The sequence below is a fragment of the Helicoverpa armigera genome, chromosome 19 (assembly GCF_030705265.1).
Source record: "Helicoverpa armigera isolate CAAS_96S chromosome 19, ASM3070526v1, whole genome shotgun sequence".
Classification (NCBI taxonomy): domain Eukaryota; kingdom Metazoa; phylum Arthropoda; class Insecta; order Lepidoptera; family Noctuidae; genus Helicoverpa; species Helicoverpa armigera.
Window position 1 is genome coordinate 4642143 of NC_087138.1, and position 21196 is coordinate 4663338.

At 36.6% G+C, this 21196-nt stretch overlaps 5 protein-coding genes across 12 annotated transcripts in view; 2 read left to right on the forward strand and 3 right to left on the reverse strand.

Annotated features, from left to right (window-relative positions):
- LOC110372955 (E3 ubiquitin-protein ligase goliath) overlaps positions 1 to 21196 on the reverse strand; it is a 470889-nt gene that overhangs the window by 246638 nt on the left and 203055 nt on the right. The gene's annotated exons all lie outside the window — the stretch shown is intronic.
- Positions 93 to 4321, forward strand: LOC110372981 (uncharacterized). Its single transcript, XM_064039472.1, has 7 exons — positions 93 to 338; positions 621 to 828; positions 1106 to 1323; positions 1616 to 1709; positions 2242 to 2370; positions 3098 to 3321; positions 3480 to 4321. Exons 1-7 carry the CDS (start codon positions 163 to 165, stop codon positions 3832 to 3834), a joined length of 1404 nt encoding a protein of 467 aa, XP_063895542.1. The 5' UTR covers positions 93 to 162; the 3' UTR covers positions 3835 to 4321.
- LOC110372980 (uncharacterized) lies at positions 5505 to 6613 on the reverse strand. The gene has a single exon (XM_021330034.3). It carries the CDS (start codon positions 6439 to 6441, stop codon positions 5692 to 5694), a length of 750 nt encoding a protein of 249 aa, XP_021185709.1. The 5' UTR covers positions 6442 to 6613; the 3' UTR covers positions 5505 to 5691.
- Positions 9271 to 16029, forward strand: LOC110372978 (tetratricopeptide repeat protein 5). 4 transcript variants are annotated; one of them, XM_064039451.1, is made up of 9 exons: positions 9271 to 9454; positions 9631 to 9763; positions 10019 to 10242; positions 10487 to 10786; positions 11299 to 11484; positions 11885 to 12060; positions 13159 to 13236; positions 14109 to 14253; positions 14831 to 16029. In XM_064039451.1, exons 1-9 carry the CDS (start codon positions 9386 to 9388, stop codon positions 14948 to 14950), a joined length of 1431 nt encoding a protein of 476 aa, XP_063895521.1. In that variant the 5' UTR covers positions 9271 to 9385; the 3' UTR covers positions 14951 to 16029. The 4 variants fall into 4 exon arrangements, with proteins under 4 accessions (XP_063895521.1, XP_063895523.1, XP_063895524.1 ...); XM_064039453.1 differs by having other exon boundaries at positions 10022 to 10242; XM_064039454.1 differs by lacking the exon at positions 13159 to 13236.
- LOC110372979 (torso-like protein) lies at positions 16026 to 20002 on the reverse strand. The gene is made up of 5 exons (XM_021330033.3): positions 19724 to 20002; positions 18768 to 18995; positions 18182 to 18473; positions 17838 to 17972; positions 16026 to 16535 (listed from the first exon to the last, which is right to left on the reverse strand). Exons 1-5 carry the CDS (start codon positions 19840 to 19842, stop codon positions 16275 to 16277), a joined length of 1035 nt encoding a protein of 344 aa, XP_021185708.3. The 5' UTR covers positions 19843 to 20002; the 3' UTR covers positions 16026 to 16274.

Below are 21196 nucleotides of genomic sequence, written 5' to 3' on the forward strand. Positions count from 1 at the left end.
CAACCAAACTATTTAGGTACAATCCGTTATTTAGGGACAATCCGAAAAAAAAAACATAAAAATAACATCCAACTTAATGTCACGATCTGACATCAATTGATTCAAAACATAACCTAAGGAAACATCTACATCTGACCACACAAGAGTTCATAAAAAATCAGCATGTTCGCTGAGCCCAGCTACCTTGGGTCCTTTGGACTGGAAGACCTAAGGCTCCTAAATGACAAACTGAATGCCGAGGTAGTTGAGCGAGTGAACGATACACAGGAGCTGGTGATGCTCAACAACTTCGCGCACGAGAGCAACGAGTTTCAGTTCAAGAAGTGCTTGCAAGAGAGGTTGGTAGCTAATTTTGACCCTTAAGGAAGAAATAGGTGAGGTAGCTTTGGTTTAGATTGTGCGTGTAGATTTTTAAAATTGCAAGGTACACCATATTGATGGTTCGAAAGTGTTCCCGCGGCCTTGGTACCTAAAAGACCCACGAAGGAACATGATGCGTTTTAGTCAGTAAGAGTTTGCCACTCCCTCACCACTGCTAACCCACAGCGGGAGGAATTATTTGATGATTTCCCAAAAAAAGGTATACCATATTACACAATCCTACCGTCATCATTATCCAGGATATCAGACATCGCGTCCTGGCGCTGGGTGCTGGAAGACCTGACGAAGCGGCTGTCAGAAGCATCGGCTACTCTCGAGTATGAACTGAATGCTTTACACGTGGTCGTCACCAGGCTGAAGAATGAAATAGAAGTACATTCGCAAGACAGGAGTAGACCTGGAGTCCTGAGTCCGCTGTCCGATAGCGTTGAAGATGCTATCTTGCAGGTTAAGCTAAATAATCTTAATTCTCTTAGAAAGCAATGACGGTTGACTAAGTAGTCACGGTCTGTGGTGCTGTCATGACACCAGTAGGTACCTGTTTATAGGAACAATTAAGGCATTGGTATTGGTACAATTTGGAGTCTTCGTTATATAAGTTCTTCTGGAAGTTTTTTTTAGACTACTGTTTTAGTGAACTCACCTGCCTCGCACTGCTACACGCCATTTTTTTAAACGTTTTTCAAAGTGCTCCGATTCAGTCTAAACAAATAAAATATTGCAGGAATTTGAATTCCTCCGCGAGCAAAAGAAGAGTTTCGAGAAGATGACAAAAGTTGTAGAGGTGCAGATTGCTGCTATTGATAAGACCAAGAAGAGGATAGCAGCAGATATCCTGCAAAAAGATCAGGCGCTGACCGTGGAGGAAGGTTGTGGGAAGATCACTTGTGCGATGCCAAGTAAATGCGAATGTGTACCAAAGCGAAGTAAAAAAAAGAGAAAGTACGTAAACGAACCTGGTCAAAGATATACATATTATGTACTAGAGGTACCTATATCTATACATGATGTCCTCCTACTCGATTACCGGCTACGGCAGCTGTTCTCATGTAAGGAGATTAGCCAACAGCGCAGGATATATTAGTGCACAAGCAGTGATAAGCATTTGCGCAGACACAGGTGCACTCACTATTCCTTCACTCTCATAGCCCGATGGGACGATGTATATATAATTCTAATATCGCATTATCTACCTAATTAACCACCTAATCATGTTTGTTATTTCGTTATGTAGGGCATCACCAGTCACCCGCTGGGAGAGGCGCTGCGTTATGTTGAAGACGGCTGGTCTGCGGGCCCTCAGTAACGCCATTATTGCTAGACAACAGGTAATTCTCTTTAGCTTTAAAAGCTACCAATATGATTTGCAGTTAATTCAAAATATTGTACCTAATTGTTCACATTAAAGGCTCCAGCAGACCGGATGCGTATGCGTAACCACGCGCGTAGTCACGCGCGTAGTTACGGCGTAACCATGAGTTGTAATGTATGGAATGGAGACAGGCCACACCGCTTGCGTAACGACGCGCGTGTCTACGTTACGCAAGCGGTGTGGCCTGTCTCATACATTTCCATACATTACAACTCATGGTTACGCCGTAACTACGCGCGTGACTACGCGCGTGGTTACGCATACGCATCCGGTCTGCTCGAGCCTTTAGTAGGTAAATAACAGTAGCTTATTCATCACACCATTCCTCAATCTCACTAATATTGAAAACGCGATGCCTGCTGTTTATCCTGAAAATTTTAAATGGAACGTAAATCTAGTCTTCCAGTAGGATGACTCCTGCACCTGTTACTTAGCCACAGGATCCTCAATAAGACCGAAATGGTTTAACAAACCTCCTTATTGACCAGGTGCGTGGAGCGAGGGTTCACCTCTCCATAACCGCGCAAGCATACGGTGCAAGAGTAGACGCGGCGCTACGAAGACGTTTGAACTCAAATAAGGTGAAGTTGCAAGATATCTACTGGCAGAAAGAAGAGGTAAGGTTTTTTTTGTTAATACATGTAGGTACATAGTTATAACAACACAGTTGTAAAGTAGTGGTGGCCTAGTGGCTAAAGGACCAACCTCAAAGTATGAGGGCGCGGGTTCGATCCCAAGTCAGGCAAGTACCAATGCAACTTTTCTAAGTTTGTATGTACTTTCTAAGTAGGTATATTTAGACACCATTGATTTCGGATGGTACGTTAAACTGTAGGTCCCGGCTGTCATTGAATATCATTGGCAGTCGTTACGGGTAGTGGTACTCAGCTGAATCCGGTTAGACTGGAAGCCGACCCCAACATGGTTGGGAAAAGGCTCCGAGGAGGAGAAGGACGATGTACATAGTTATCATGCTACCGTTTAACTATTATTTTCGACCTGCACCTAGGTACTTATGTACCTACTTACCAATATTAACTAGATCGAAGGCTCTCATGACCTCCATGCATGATTTATAGAAGCTAGTGAAGAAAATACAAGGCGCCGTCTATCACATCGATCGTTAAGCCAATTTCATATTGTTAAATTTTTAATGAGCTCATAGTGCATTCATTGTTAACGTGCTAAAATTTCAACAAATATACTAACTTTTTACCATCTATTTAATGATGTCACGCAAATAAAAAAAATCACAATCCCCAATGTGTATAATTGAGGATCACACTAAGAACCTATTACAGCCAAAATCGGCTGACAATTGTAACTTATTATTATACCTCCCAGGCGATGCGCGACTACAAAGCTCTAGAAGAAGAATTGACAACAACAGAGCAGAATCTTCTAGAAACGATGGAACAAGAGCGTGTAGTTGAGGCAAGAATAGCTGACCGTTCTAAGCGGCCCCCTGGAGAATTCACCAGGGACGAGGTGGATAGGAAGCTAAGGGATGAGCTGGGAAGATTGAGGAACTTCACCAAACAGTTGAAAAACAACCATGATAGGATCATGTAAGTAGTATATCAGTTAATCATGACCATACAACAGATTTTGCAATCACGTTTCTTTTCATGAATTCAATCGTCAATTTTAGAGTATTCATTCATAGTTGAAGATCTACCTATCTTGAACCTCGAAGGCTAAGACAAAAATAATAATTTCTGTTCAGTAATCTGCAACACCACTTAACGGACTGTATGACACGAATCGACTGCTGTGCCGAAGACATCTTGCGTGTCCTTCGTTTAGACAACGATAGGGTCGCTCAAAGGCTTGGAGAGGACCCTACGGAATTGCCACCGCCACCTCCAGTCACTCCCACCATGACTATGACCGTGACACCGGCCAGTGACAGTGCAGAAAACCTGCCTCTAGAATGCGGATGCGATCCTGACTATGACGACTCGTGCCCAGAGACAGATGTGTACAATGACTCATCAACGAAAGCTCTCCTCGAAGCATCTTTGCAGTGCATTCAAGAAGAAGACGAAGACTACGATGAAGACTACCCTTTTGAAGATTAATTTATTAAAAAGCAAGTTCATGTGGTAGTCCTTTTAATTCTAAATCAAAACACAGTTCGAAAAAATGAGTTACGTAAATTAATTCCAATGCTTTCTATAAAAGCGACGATTGAGCATCAATTTAATTTTATCCGTCGTAGATTAGATTAAAAATTTCGCGTTTTCGATCATACCTAATTACCTACTTACTAATGACACTTACTGGGTTGCCAACTATTCGAATATAACGCTAGAAAAATTACGAGTCGTTTCAGTATTCATTTGATTGGTATGAAATAAAAACATTGTCCCTGTAAATTAAATGTAAGGATGTCTCTTTTTTAATAAAAAAAATACAATGGTTCTTTTAATCATATTTATTTTGAAAAAAATCTAATAACTAATTTAACAATATCACAAATAAAAAGTAATTGTCCCAATGAAAAAAATTAAAGTATCCAAAAACAATATTATACAGTGTTTTTATGTTGATATCTAAAAAAAATAAGATTCAGGACTCCATATTTTATTTTTTAACTAACAAAATAGAATAGATATTTCTTAGAATCATAATAAATTAAAATATTTTAGATTATTTACCTATTTTAATATAACAATGAATTGAATAAATATTTAGTAATGTTTTTATAGCACAGATCTATTTCCATATTTGTAATTGGATTATTATTTATGAATAAATATTACAGAGATATTATTTGTTTTATTAAATTATTTGCTACTGTTTTTATGGCAAAGCAGTTTCAGGTGCAAAGAAATAAAATGAAATAATTACAAGTGAACACAGGGTGGTGCAAAATATTGGGAATGCCAAAACAATTAAACTTAAAATATACAATGAAATGTCTAAATTCTGAAAAAAGGGAAACTTGTTGGTTACATATTAAATACTTGTATCTTATTATAATTAATCATCCCTAATTATTTATAAAAGATTTAGACTTTTCCCATTTTCATTATTTTAAACCCTTGTGTAAAAATGCCAAAAAATATTTTGAGTAGGAGACTAGAAAAGGTTGAAAATGAGAAAAATCCTTCATTCTTTTATAAATGAGCAAGTTTGCCAACAACGTCTAGTAACATTTCCAGTAAAATTACTTATTATTTAGATATTTTCTTTGTAGGATTACATATTTTTGGAGTAACATCAAAATAGAGAGGCTTTGCAATTTTTCTTTCTTTATTTTGATACCAAAGCATATGCCATTACAATAAATTTAAGAACTTGTTAGAATGGATTATTGAGATTAAATATCCCTTTGTATGCAAAAACGCATGGAACTTTTTATTATTAAGTCTAAAAATACTTTCTCTCAAGGCTATATTTTCAAGATTACAGGGAGGAAGTTCAAGTCTTTGAATAAATAAGAAAATGTGATAATATGTACATGGGGGTATTAATCTTTTAATATTAGACAGTAATATCATGTTTAGTGCAGCAATATACAGCTGGACAGCATTTGGAAAATAAGAAATTTAGTTTGCATATAATAATACAAGACTGAAATTCCAAGTTATGTTTCAGTATGCAGGCTTTTCAGATAATTGAAGAACATGTGGCTGTGTAAGTAAACGAGTTTCAATCTGATACACAAAGAGAAAGCAGTAACATTCCTTTTGTTTTAATATATCACTTTTAATTCTCACCAATCAATAAAATTAAATAAAGCAAATTGGTTCAAATATTATGTATTGATATATTTCAGTGAATTGTAACAAATCTTAATTATAATAAAACATGCTCTGTTTCAAATCAGCTAAATAATAAAAATGAAAAATTAACAGGAAATGGACAGAACTGAAAAATAATACTACTCATTGAACCCACTAGCCACGACGGTAACAACGGGGGGCGCTGTCCTATAATCCAAACTGGTTCAAGTGTGCATCACTGTTCACGTGGCTCTCAATGGTCAATGAGTTGCAAATTACCTCCACATGGCATTTGTTGCAGTACGCAAAATTCTCATGCTCAATTGTCAAGAAAGACTCAATAGAGACATCCTGATTCTCTATCAGATCTTCTATCTCTGAAAACCACTCCATATGCTGCTCATCATCATCTATGTGACTGAGAATGCTCTGAACTGTATTATCAATGTATGCATCGCACACTTTGCACCAAACCTCATCATCATTATCTACTGGGAATATGCCATTGAGGGGTTTTAAGCGCTCGGTAATGTTAGCCCGGTGATTGATGTGGTTGACATGCTCCTCGATGCTCAACAGGGAGCAGTTGACGCTGCTATTGCACACCTCGCAGAATACGTCGTCTTTCTCGCAAGACAAGTAGGCGTCTAACGTGATAAACTCACCGTCCACGAGGTCGTCCATCGCTGCCATCCAGTTCGCATGATCTTCGCTTTCGATGTGCTTCGTAACAGACTCGTCTTCCGACAGGTCTTGCTTGCAAGGCTTGCAGTGGAGATTGTCTTCGAGTAAACATATGCCGTTCTCGTTCATCAGCTCGATATTCTCTTTGTGTTTCGCACCATTCGTGTGCTGCTCAATACATTTACTCGCTTTTGGGATGTACACACCGCAAAATACGCAACGTACCCGCGTCTTCGAGCTAGCGACGATCCCATACAACAAACCTGTTTTCATTTTAACTTATTACAATTATTAGGTATGTTGATTATAATATTAGCGAAACTTTTAGCAGCGGATTACGGTTTAAAATGGGTAACTTGAAATTTCGCGAAATTTTTTGGGGATTGAGGTGACAGTTTGACAGGTGTTATTTTTAAGTTTTTTCGTTTGAGTTTGACAGGAAATCTATAATGAATGAAGAGGAAAGAATGAACAAAACAAAATATTGTGATAGGGCAACATTACTTACGAGTACGTAATGACGTAATGTTTTGTTGAGGAAAACAAAATTAAGACGATTCAAATATAATATTAACAAAATCCTTTTACACTGTTTTTAAATTAAAATGAACCTGAATGAAGTACCTATAATATTCTTACTTATACAATATTTATACATTTCCACAAAAATTGCAACATTTCTATCAGTGTCTAGGGAATCCCCTGTAAACTTGATAAGCGCGAGATAATAATGCAATACATTTATCTCTATCTTAATGAAAATCATACTTTTCATAGAATAATCTTGCCTTTGGATACTGGATTTAGAGTTCATTAAGATCATTATGTCACTGTTGGTTTATTTTGTTCTTGTTTGTACATCTTTACCATTTTACAAGTTAAATAAATAAACTCTTTATTGCTGAACCAATTTGAATCATCGGAAGGAAAAGTTGTGATGATAACCTTTCCCAACGCGAAGTCTTCCCTAAAGATCTTTTTTGGGACAGTCCCTTTATGTAATGACTCACAGTAGTCACAGCATGTTTGTAGATGTTACTTTTAATTCCCACTAAAATACTACTATAATTACGATAGTTGTACAGAGAAAATTATAATCTAAAGCTAAAGGAAGTGTAGTAAAATAAAATCAGTTTTATAATTTTTTTTTTTTTAATTTCATGAGTCTTACAGTACAATATTTATAACTACATATGTATTTCTTAAATAAATGTAGGATATTTGTATCTTGTTTTTATTCAATATTTTTTATTAATTACATGCACTTTTTTTGTGCTGTTTGCCTTTGATGTGACTTGCCAAGTTATCAATATTACATGGAACTTCAATCTTACACTGTTTGCATAAAGCCTTGTCCTCTTTAGGGTCATACAAGAATTTTTCTATACTTATATTTTGGTTCCTAATCAATCGGTGAATTTTGGCAAGATTTTTGATGTGCACTGGATCTTCATCAACATGCTCAAATATGACTTCTATATAGTTCTCAAAGTAAACTTGACAGATTTTGCACCACAGATCTTCAGGGCTGTCTTCAACGGAGAATATTGCATTTGATGGTTGAACGGCTATAGCTCTTGCTCGTCTATGTCTTGCGGATTCAATGTGGGATTTAACTGACTCATAAGTGAAGTCCAGACAGCGGTCACAGGCTAAGCAGTTGACTGAAGACCCAATGTTGGAAATGGTCTCCGGTAGCAGGAGCAATCCTCCATCCTTTTCAATCAGCTTTTTCACAGAGCTCAGTGCATCTTTGTGTTGAAAGCTGTCTATGTGGTGTATGAAATCAGATGCATCTCCACCATGATTGCACAAACTGCATTTCATTTTGGCGCCATTCACAGTTATGTTATTTTGTACCATCAGTCTTTTCATGAACATTTTAGTGTGCTCTTTCTCGCTTAAATGTTCTTCAATGTAAATATTGCTGTCACGTATAAATATTTTACACAATCCGCATTTAGTTTTACCATTTTGGTCGACAACGATATCTGCGTGGTATGCCATTGTAGTATGTTTCACAGCACTCTCAAAAGCTAATTATGATGTAGAATACGTAAACACAATTAGATTAAGCTTTCAGTATTTTCCGAATTAAGTCTCAACACAATATAAATAAACAATTACTACGGAAATCAGAAAGAGAGAGAAACGACAAATTGAAGTCTTGGGAGGGAATGAATGAATAAATAACTCGAATGAAGTTCTTATCTCAGTGTGGACAGCTCTTCGAAGATTATTTTCATTTGTTTTTTTTTGCGCAGGAGCATACGATTTTATAACGCATATTGACATTGATCTGTTTTACTGTTTACATATTTATTTTGTTCGAAGATTAAAGTAAGCCTTTAAAAATTATATCCAAAGGTTTTACAAAATGATCTTATTATAGGGAAATATTAAAACTAAGTATTCATCCGCATCGCTGTCAGCTGGGATCGTGCCCAAAAGGCTGGCTGCATTGCCACGCTGGATGGCAATGCATATCCTTTGACCGAAGTATAGGCCAGCCCTTTGGTCACGAGTGGACTCCACTAATCGCTTACTAATTTCTCGAAAGAGTCTGTGGGCACTTGGGCCCCATGGTCCCAGGGTTTCAACCCCAAACGGCTCAAAAATGCAATTGCCGGTGAGGTTTACATATTTGTGCCGCTTGAGGTTTTCCGCGGCTGCAGCAGCTGCACCGACACAGCTCGCCGAACTGGGAAGGTGGGAAGGTGCAAGGGTGTCGACGCAGGTTGCGTCCCACACCAAAGACCTTCCCATCTTCCAAGGCATTATAGACATCCCGTCTGGTCTCTTGCCATCGTCGCGTGCCAAGCCTCTGGGTTCTAAAATGGTTTTGTTCGATATTAGATAAAATAAAACATTGAGTTCAAGTACTCGTGCTGGGATAAAAATAAATTATCCTCGTTGTCAGACTATGTTCACCAGCTGAATTATACATTTGTTGACATAAAATGTAATTAAAATACTGAAAAATGTTTTACTAAGTAACATGTATTGTTCCCAATTTTTGCTAAATGCACAAATACTAAATATTTTGTATGTATCTTAGTCTGTATGTATATGATCTGTATCATTGAATGAAGTAAAAAAAAAAAAAAACTTGTCAAACCTTGTCTATGAGTGCTGGAGATTTTATTTATTTATTTCGGCAAATTGAATTATTTCCGAAATTTTTATACAATTTAAGTGTTAGTAAATAAAATTAAAGATGTCACAAGATTCGGATACCGAAGCAGATATTGTAGAGGATGTGGCCGAACTAATGGATGGCTTATTAGTGAGTACAGAAACATGTTAATTTTACGATAATTTAGCCTCTTTTTTTACAAATATTTACTTATACAGCGGTTCTAAAATAATTATAAGTTATTTTTTAGTTATCTACAGCAAATAATACAACATAATTGTATTATAATGCCTTCTATAACACAAACGAACAATTTCTTTTCACAGAAGGAACTTCAAGATTTGTACTCATTTAGGGATTTATATTTCGAAAACCATCCTATCGAGATGGCTACGGAGAAGAATAAACGTGTGGAAGAAAAGAAAGATGTGCTGATTGAAAAATTTGAATCTATTGATGGTAAGAAACCTTATTTTGTTGTATCTTGTCTAACAAGTAATTACATTAGAGAGACCATGGTGAAAAAATATTCAGATACAATTATAGGAATTTAATCTAAGAATAAACTTGTTAACTAGTAACTTACATAATTTAAATATCAACCCATAACAGTAAAATGAATATGAAAGTTATGGTTACACATAACATAATTTGTTGTTCTTAACAATTAATAAATAAAACATTCCATTTTACGGACACCATAAAAATTTTCAGTAGAAACTCAGATCCCGTTTTCTCACCGAGCCCAGTTCCTGTACATGAAAGGCAGATGTTACAACATCAGTCCTACTTATGACGCTAGAGCGACTCAGTGCCTCAGCAAAGCAGTGAAATTAAATCCTCACCTCATAGATGCATGGAATGAACTCGGCGAGTGCTATTGGAAGAATATGAATGTTAAGGAGGCTAAAGCTAGCTTTGAGGGCGCATTGAAACATGTAAGTATAATTTTTTACTATTTCTAATATGCCTGACACACTTAATGTATATATTTACATAGTCAATAAAGTACAGTATAGTTAATTTTAGCTACAGCTTTCTTTAGGCCTAAAAAATACAGCCAATATCTTTCTAAAAAGATTATCAGCTGTCCACCATTATCCTTGCAATGCCTAGTCTTCAGATTGCAGTATTTAACAAAATATCAAAAGAAGCTGCTAAATGTGAACTTATTTATTCTAGGAACGCAACCGCCTATCCTTACGTTGCCTTTCAATAATATTGCGCCAAGAAAGTGGTGACAAAAAACGCACGGAGGCTCATCCCGCCATCTTGAAAAGTGTAGAACTAGCTAAAGAGGCTGTAGCCCAAGACATAAAGGATGGAGTATCATGGTCTGTGCTGGGAAATGCTTATCTGTGCCAGTTTTTCATGGTGGCCCAAGACCCGTCTACGTTGAAGCTTTGTATGAGCGCTTATAAGCAGGCATCATTGGATCCCATTGCTAAAGGACAACCAGATTTGTACTACAATAAGGGTATTGTAAGTATATGTTTATATTTTTTTTGGGAACTGCTTATGATGGATCATTTTATCAAGTAGAATGAGGTATTGATAACTACCTACATAGTTGGTCTGCCTTGTAATTGGAATAAAATTGGAGTAAACATGTATGTATGATTTGCCTTAACCAAAAGAGTTGATCAGCAGTCATCATCATCAGTCTTTTGTTGTACCACTGGGCACAGGCCTTCTCTCATACAGTTAGTGATCAACAACAATGCCTTCTTTTATATGTTAAGCTACAATAAACAGTTACAGAGTACACAAGTAAATAGTACTGAGAATAAGCAGATACAAACAGTTATGTAGTCACCTACATAACTTGTTAAATGTTTGTACCTGATTCTATATTGCAACTAATTACTGAAATGATCACACAATTATTATGACCATCTTTTTTGTGTCATTGCCTCTCTTTCCTCTTATATTTTAGTTCAAGCCTCATTCCTCTTTTACTTGAGTTTAACATGCTATATCTCATAACATTCCAGGCACTAAAATACTCCGAAGTATACGACGAGGCGCTACAGAACTTCGAGTACGCGAGCCGCCTAGACCCGCCGTGGCAGCCGCCGCAGCAGGAGCGAGCGAGACTGGTGACGTTCGTACACTCAGCTCATGCACTCGTCAAGAGTAGGGGCAAGTTGAAGAGTAAGAAGTTGGCGGGGATGGTGCAGGTATGGGTATTGAGGATTGATTTTTTAAATAGATTGAGAGAAGTCTTATTTAAATTTACTGTTCCAGGACGCTATGTAGGAAAAAGATTTAAAACATAAGAAACTTGTGCAGAAATTAACAATACTCTTCTAGCTTCTACATATAAGGATAGGTATTATGTTGATGAGCATTGTCGAAATGCGTACCAATTTTTAGTGGCATTGTCTGCCACGAGTCTTATAGTATGAGTTTCTCAGTTTTACTTAGGTACCCCTCAAATAATTTATCCGAAGTTAGCCATTTGCCTTGTACGTGAGCAGTAGTGTCTAATAATATAATTTTCATTGAGAAGTTACTAATACCATTTTGATAATAAGCAAAAAACATCTTTAAATCATATAATAAAATTATTTTTTCCAGAGTCTAGACAGAAAAATGCTAGGCGCCTACGGCGAAGGCCTGCACGCTTTCGCCGGGCGCCGCGAGGTGGCGCTAGAGTTGACACGTTTAGATGCCTTGCAAGAAGGTCCCAATGAAGCCAAGGTCATTCTGGGCAAGGTCGTCGGCTCAATACACAATGATAATGCTGTTCCTTTGTAAGTGTATTTAAAAACTACAAGGATTTATGGTAACACTAGGTTCTGCGATCGGTTTAAATACTTTTTAAGGTCGGCGCACCACTATACAGGATTGAATTTTAAGAAGTGCGCCAAAAAAAAAAAACTGGTGGTTCAAAATCAATAACAGAACATATCTGCATCATCAGTACTTTTTTTTTCATATTTTTTGTCCGCCCTAAAATCAGCAAAATATGGATAGGTACTAACTTATTAATCTTCCGCGCTTGGAGCAGCGCTCGCGTCAGTAAACGGGTTTCGCGTTGCCGCCGTGCCTACTATGACGACTGTGACCATACAATACCATCCATTATTACAAAATAAACATCTTTCGGCTATCAATCAATAACTATTTTTTTGTACTAAAACAACAAAATAAAAATATACGTATCTATAACAGTTATTTAACTATAAGTTGACAAAGTTTGCGCACTGAATAAAATTGATTCCTGTATAAAGTGGCCTTTCTCAATAAATAGCATAGCCAGCTAATAAAATCATTAAGTAATAAGTTAAATAAGTAATCAGTACTAAATAGGTGGTGTAGGTATAGTAGTGTGGGTCGTATGGAATATATTTTGTACCCTACTTGTTAATCTGTAAATATGACTTTTATTTTTGTAAATAACTAACAATTCATGATAGCTTGCCTGCTTTACCTATTTATTATCTGTTTATATTTTCTCTAATTTTCAAAAATATCTTGGTAAGTATGAAAATTATGAAAATAGTGAAGAATGTATTTTATGCTAGATTAATTTGCAATTATTTCTTCCCTTCTGCCATCTCATGACTCATTCCATTGAAAAAATATTACGTTTAGTACAAACATCATAGTTTGTAGGTATGTTAGTTCCAGAACAGAAAGTTATAAAGTGGAAAATAAAATTTGAGGTAAAAAAACACATTTAACCAGCCAAAAATTAATCTAATTTCTTTACTTAATATTGGCTACCGTGCTCCAGAGATTTCAACCTTATTAACTACAAGAACAAATTCGTTCTTTGTTACTTTCTGTTAATAATAAAAAGCACGTTTTCTTGTTGGAATGCTTGCCTCATCGATATGGACGTATAGTCTAACCGCTTGGAGCACGGCTCGCCCGGTCACTGAGAACTACTGCGCGAACGAAGGCGCGATACGACGGGTAGTGTGGTAGGTTCCTTATGTTTACATTTAAAAATATGTACCTATATATGTAAAGATTCTTAAAAAAGTTCAAGCGCTTACATTTCAAATAAGAATCCGAGAGATTGAAACTTCATAACTTTCAATATCATATATATTTTCTTCTTAAACAACAGCCTTTAAAAAATGGGGGTAAAAGCTTACCAAAGGGTATTTTGTTGCCTGGGTAACTGGGTTGAGGAGGTCAGTTAGGCAGTCACTCCTTGTAAAGCACTTGGTACTCAGCTGCATCCGGTTAGACTGGAAGCCGATCCTAACATAGTTGGAAATAAGTTCGGGAGATGATGAGTGCAATAACTTTCCCTTCTTAGTATTTAGAACGATAGACAATAGTGACATGTAAAGCTCGTCCCTGCTCCCTTTCATTAATTCATCCATTTTATTAATTAATTCACTGTATTATAATCCTACATTAAATTATATGTGTTAATATACCGATGGATCTGCCAAGGCAGTATCACCCGGACCTAGTGTCTAGTACTCTAGGGGGAATTACTCCACGTAACCAGATAAAAATATTTTCTCCATGAATGGGATATCTCAAAACTGAGAGATTTTTCAAATCGATGCGGTAGTTCCACCTATATGGCGTCCCAAAAAAAATCACTCGGCTTCATAAGTATAATCTAGCTATTTCCCGCCGGTATTACGCTCGTCCCGTGGAAACTACTTTCGTACCCGGAAAAAATAAAGCCAATGTGTCTCGGTGATAGTTAAGTTCCCAACAGTGAAATCATATTCAAATCGGTTCAATAGTCCGGGGCCTTCAGGGTACAAACATACAAATCTTTCCTCTTTATTATATTATTATAAATAACCCAATAATAATGTTTTTTCAGCACATTCGCTCTCGTAGACGCGAGTATGGAGTGCGTGCTAGTCACTGTATACAACTGGGCTGATGGTCGCGGCGCCATCATAGGAGATTGTGTTGCCATACCTGAACCGCTGATGAGGACGCATAAACACGAGTCGGAGGCTATGGTATGTTTAGTTTTTATTATTACAATAATATTTAAGAAAGACAGAAAATTGCCAATACCAGTGAACTGTCATATCATTAAAAAGGAGTCGAGAATACATTGTTTGTAACAGAGTGGCCTATAAAAATCTTTTTGATGTAATTGCACCAAAGGTTGGCATGGAAATGGAGTCAGAATTTCTAAATCTGATTATGACAAGAATAATTATATTAATTAAGAAGACCATGATGAGCATAGATAATTGATAGCAATATCAAAAGTTTCTTAAACCCAAATATCAAAAGTCATATTTTGAATGACTTTAATACAAGGGATGGCTCGTGAAATACTTATTTTTAAATTTCGTGCGATATTAAGTTTTTTTGATGGTCACCAAGGAATATTTTTGCAAAACTGTAAAGCAAACGTCCATAACAATTATTCCTATCACGTAGCATACAAATTAGTAAAGTGAAACTTCCTTAGACTACAAGCTATATTTTATAACACACGATTATTTATTTAAAAACGGTTCATTCAATCTGCCTTTTATCCACTATATTACAAAGCATTAACCAAAAACAAACCTTATATTTCAGACATACGACTTCAAATCGATTCGAGTGAACAACCCACTACTTCTACTAGTCAACGGCAAACGGGTTGCTCGCAACCAATTCGCTTGCACCCGGGTTACTAGCACTTATGAGATACATTGAGATTACCTATAAGGAAATATAGAGATCGAGGGAAGAGATAAGAGGTAGAATAAGAAGAAATGAGGAGAAGGTATGAAGAAGGAGTTTGGATAAAAAATAACTGCAATGTTTGGGACCCAGTGCCAAATGATTACCTTAGTTGGGGTAAGTTTCAAATTTAATTACGAAAGAAAGAATTTTGTAGGCAGTTTTATATTGATCATGTGATAATACGCGTGTAAGAGGCTGATATAAAGAGAGGTTACATGTTATTAGACCAAAATTCGAGTATATTTTATCTTCTCTCTATTTTTGGTGATATGAAGGTGACATGTAACTTCTATTTATTTCACCTAAGGGTTGAGACTTCATAAATAATGTAAAATTAATCTTATCGAGCTTCAAAAGAGAAGAGTATTTTATACAAAAATATTAATATGACTGATGATTAGAATGTATGATATAATTTGCAAATAAAATGTACTAGCTTGTTATAATAATGTTTGAGAAAAAAAAACTTTTACTAAGTATTCAGTCGATGTAATCGAATTTAGGGATTAGTATGAATCACGTTTAGATATAGAATTTTTACAGTACGAAATAAACATTAAAAACAGGAGATATGCGTAGAAGCATTCTTATAATAAAGATGAATTTTCTTGTTTTTGTTTTTTTTCTAAGAATTATAGCACTGCTTTGTCACAAAATTGCAGTGTATTCAAAGACATAATATTTATTATGATTCTTTAAAAAGTGGGTAAAAACTCAAAATGAGTACAGTATTTTTTTTTAACCGTAGTCAAAACGATGCAAGCATTTTATAGTGAAAACACTTGCTGGTGAGAACTGTGAAATTTTGTAAAAAGGAATGTGAAATCTCACAATTTTATTTAATGTCGAAATTACCTTTTAAGATCTCTTAATATAATAACTTTTATTTATTATAAGTATGCAACTATTTATAGAATGTATAGTTTATTTGTTCACTGATCAATTTTAAGTTTAATGCAAGCTAACTAGGATTCAAATCAGGCTTTTTCCATATTTATGACAATTTGTTGTACACTAAATTTGAACTTAAATAAAACGAATTCCGTAATTATATTGTTTTATTGTAATGAAATACTGGTATTTACAGTGTTCAGGTAGATCTTATTTAAGTAGTATTAAAAAAAGAAACGTATTACTTAGTTTTATATTTAAGTCTCAAAAAAGTAGAAAAATTGAAGTAATGGACAGGCCGATACAAACAATAGTGGCTATTAAACAATCACGTATTTTAACTTAAACAACATAAATGCCACAAAATGTATCATTAAATTGACTAAAAAGCATACAAATTAAACTAAGCATTTACTTCCCATAGTTGCAGATCATTTTCTACTACTTCAGCGTAACTGTCTGCTTTGCGTCTATCTTTGAACAAAGGCCTTAAGGTCTTAAGATTAAGGCCTATCAAGGCCCCTTGGTCCATTAAGTTATTTAATTTGTTGACTAAAACTGAATTGTAGTTTAGTCGTAAAAGACTTGGCCTTGAGTATAAGTACTGAACGTCCCGCAGATTCATTCTGGCCCAAGTTTCTATTGTCTTGTTGCCGCTGGCTACCTGGGTATCAAAAACATATTTTAAGTACAATATAAGACAAGTCGAAGCCGAAAATCGATCTCAGTGGCGTGCACTTGGAGAGACCTATGTCCAGCAGTGGACTGCGATAGGCTGATGATGATTATGTTGATGATAAGACAAGTCAGACAAGTTACTTGTTAGTTTCAGTTTAGGTGTGGCCTAATATAGTTCCCTGGGGAACCCTATTTCTATGACTGGGACATCTAGACTCCCAACTATTTGTGAGCTGTGTATTTAATTTCAGTAAATCATCATCATCATCATCATCAGCCTATCGCAGTCCACTGCTGGACATAGGCCTCTCCAAGTGCACGCCACTGAGATCTATTTTCGGCTGCTCGCATCCAGCTTCTGCCAGCCGTCTTGCGCAAGTCATCACTCCACCGTGCCTGAGGACGTCCTACACTACGTTTGCCGAGGCGTGGTCTCCACTCTAGAACTCGTTTACCCCAACGGTTATCGGTTCTTCGGCTAATATGGCCAGCCCACTGCCACTTCAGCTTGCTGATTCGGTAGGCTATGTCGATGACCTTGGTTCTCTGACGGATTACCTCATTCCTGATGCGATCCCTCAGAGAAACGCCGAGCATAGCTCTTTCCATAGCCCGCTGAGCGACTTTAAACTTGTGGACCAGCCGTACCGTCAGTGTCCACGTTTCGGCTCCGTAAGTCATGACAGGTAGGACGCACTGGTTGAAGACTTTTGTCTTTAGGCACTGTGGGATCGACGATGTTAGGACTCGACGTAGCTTCCCAAATGCAGCCCAACCCAACTGAATTCTCCTATTCACCTCGTCCTCAAAGTTGTTTCTACCTAACTGCAATGTCTGCCCGAGGTATACATATTTCCGAACAACTTCAAGAACGGCGCCGTGTATCGCAATCGGTTCCGGTAGAACATGTTCATTGAACATGACCTTGGTTTTGTCCAAGTTCATCCGTAGGCCGATGCGTAGAGAAGATTCAGCCAGGTCGTTCAGCATCTGTTGTAGGTCCTGCAGCGTTTCCGCCATGATGACGATATCGTCAGCAAATCTCAAGTGAGAGATGTGTTCGCCATTGATGTTGATGCCGCGTCCTTTCCATCAGTAAATCATGTCAGTAAAATACAGTATCTAGGATGAATGTAAGCCATCATTTCTCTTTTAAATCATAGATTTTCCTATTACTCTGGAGTGCTAAAGTTAGTCAAAGGCTTTGGCAAGTTCAGGGCTATTGGAAAATTAACGTCGAAATCTCTAATTCATACATATGACTGGGCAATAACATCTATTAACTTACCCTTATATCTCCAACTTGTTTGAGAAAATACGAGGAGAAATAAAAACGCAAATTGGCGTTATTTGCCCGTCCCGCATTCCGCATCGCAATGTATGAACGCAACATATCAAAACCACGCCTCTTGTATTTGAAAACCTGGAAAAATAATTTAAAAAACGTTAAATAAAATTTTTACGGTTAGTTACACTATTTAACTATAAATATAACCGGACCATTTCCAGTTGTCAAATGGCCGATCTTACTTATTCGTGGCAAGTACACGTTTGGTTATCGTTATAGTGAAATGGTGCAACTCATTCTTAGAGCTTTATGTTCTTCTTAAACATTATTATTTCAATACATACCTGGTAAATAACATTCCCAGTTACATAGGAATCTATATAATGCGTTCCATAACTCTTCATGAACCTCCTCACTTCAGCCGTATCTGTCATATTAAGTTCTTCTATAGCTCTCATAACGTACTCCTTAACTGCAACTCCTTCTAAATTACCCAGTTTAACAGATTTATGTACTTTAGTCAGTTTTATTAGTACGAAACAGCAATCCGGCTGGGGATCATATTCTATACCGAAAGTTCGCATTATTTCATCGTGAATCCAGTCTCCCATGAATGCTTTCCAGGGTTTGTCTGTTCTGTAAATTTTTAATAATTATTTAATTTTGCAGTAGTTTTAAATAGGCTTAGTTTTGAGAATAAGAGATTTCTAGTTGTTAGTTATTTTTAGCAGCTGTAGCATGTTCATACAATAGGCTTCATTTTGTCAATAGGATCGGTTACTTTATTTTCTATTTCCAAATTAATTCCTTTTGCGACGCTAGTACCATAAACTGGGGTTACGATTACTGGGGTAACGATTCCTTTACTATTTCTAATTATTCCTTACCTAATGTTTTAATATCGTATACGAATATTAGTCAAACACTCACCCTTCAATTTTGAAATGCTTGAAGTACGAATCGAGGAGATCTTCAAATGTTTCACATATCAACAGTTCTATGTTTGTAATGCCGTCTGCGTCACCTTTAATTTCTGTGCTGGTAACATTTTTGAATACTTTGATGTTTTTCTCGCTGAACGGAACTATGGGGTCAGACCCATATTCGCTCTCGTAGTCAGCTGATATTACTTGCGTGACTTGGGATAGATCACCATAGCTGGAAAGGGATAATGTATTTATTATTAGATTATCTCTCGGTTTTAACGCGCTTTTTGGGGAACTACTGCCGGTACCCGCATAAAATATAGCCTATGATACTTGGGGATAGTCTATGTTTCTCAATTGTGATTTTTTTTTATACTTGCGGAGCCTTTATACACACAAAGAAAACTTCATGAGTTTAGAAGTGTAGATTAATCGCCCTCCTATTAAGGGAACTGCTTAAGTAAATTAGCAAAATTAAACTGAAACTATTTATGACAACTTTAATTTCCCACTTATCTCCGTTTTCAGTAGCTAGACGTCTTAAAATGTCTTATCTGTTTTACTCATCATTGCTATTTTGAATAATGTGACAAAAACTAGCTGCTTTTAAACATAAACAGTCGTACCACAAAAACTTTTACACGTCCGTTTAACACTCGTCTAAAAAAAAGAGAGATTATGACGTTGGAATAAGGTCCATTTCGCAACCACACTTTTTTTAGACAAGTCTTCGACAGATGTTTAAGTTTTTGTAATAAGACCATCAATATTTATTACACTGTTTTTGTCACCAACATTTGAAAACACTTGCATAATAAACAAAAATACAAATATTATTGTATCATGTCATCTCAATCAATACGCTATGCGCTTTATTTACAACAATGCGACTTGAATTACATTTATTTACCAGCGTAAAGTGACACTTGATAAACACAGAGTAAAATACACGACACTTACTTCGCAAACACATCAATAGCATTTCCGATATTTAAACTGTATCCTAGATCCTCTTCACTGTAGCACAATACACTACTGAATAAAAGTAAAATAAAGTACAGGAACATATTAAAATTCATAATAAACTTATAAACCGCTTCACCGCGGCTATTAAACTGATTTTTTTTCACATTTTGCTAATAACGCCACAAAGTAAACATCGTATGAACTTGACCTATCAGATTAGTTGGTTGGGTTTTATCAGCGAACAGGGGTGACCAACCTTGTTGCGCGTGCGACTTCATGAGCGAATGTAGGTTGATTGTTTTTTAGTCAAGACATTGTTATAATTTTATTATGACGCTGTTAAAAATAGAATTGTAGTATTGTTTCGTACTCGCTAGTGCTAAAGCAATTTTCTGGACTTTCAGGCCAGGCAGCACGCACCCATGTTTTCTCTTAAGAATCGTTCGAGTTCGTTTTCTATTTTTCTATTAAAAATCATTCATAATATAAAGGAAGTTACAAGCCAAAAAAAACATTGCCTGTCAAAATAGGCCTGGTGTTTTGGTTGTAACTTGATAACTCCCTGAAATAATAATCTGTAGGTAAACGCAAGTAGGCTGCCGAAATAAGCTTGTTTCATTTGTAGCATTTACTGAAATAATAATAATTTAATCTTTGGGCCACATAAACGAAGCGATCAGATCAGAGTTTCTACTGCTATTTTCTCATCTTATAAAATAGTTTTTTTTTGTTCAAGTAATATACATACCTTTAAGTACCTACTCATTACTCGTTCTAACCAAAAGTGCTATATCTCTGATGCGTATGACAGCTCGCGGCTGCGCTTGCTGCAACAGATTGGCACGCATTTCCTGTTTGCAGAGCTTTATACCACTTTATAGTGAGTAACCGAGTCTTCCTACTACAAGAGTTTAGATAAATCATGCCTGACTCATTTATACTTTGAACAAGTGTATTTCCCAGTAAGCATGACGAACAATGGAAAATGTAATTTGTTTAAGACAAATTCTTGGTAAGGATAAAAATAACTCTTCGTCTTTTTTGTCGACATAATGTTGAACTCAATTTTGGAAATAAAATAAGGAGATAGACCGCAGACGAGGTAGACTCCGGAGAAATGGCGCGATGACCTAGACGCATACAACCCTGATTGGTGGGAGCCATCAAAGGATCGACAAGTGTGGAGACTAAGTAGGGAGGCCTTTGCTCAGCAGTGGGACAGTTCGGGCTAAGAAAAAAAAATACGGAGATTCATCATAATCATCATCTCAGCCATAGGACGTCCACTGCTGAACATAGGCCTCCCCCTTTGATCTCCACAGATACCTGTTGGAGGCGACCTGCATCCAGCGTCTTCCGGTGACCTTTATAAGGTCGTCTGTCCACCTCGTTGGTGGACGTCCTACGCTGCGCTTGCTAGTCCGTGGTCTCCACTCCAGCACTTTTCGGCCCCATCTGCCATCTGCT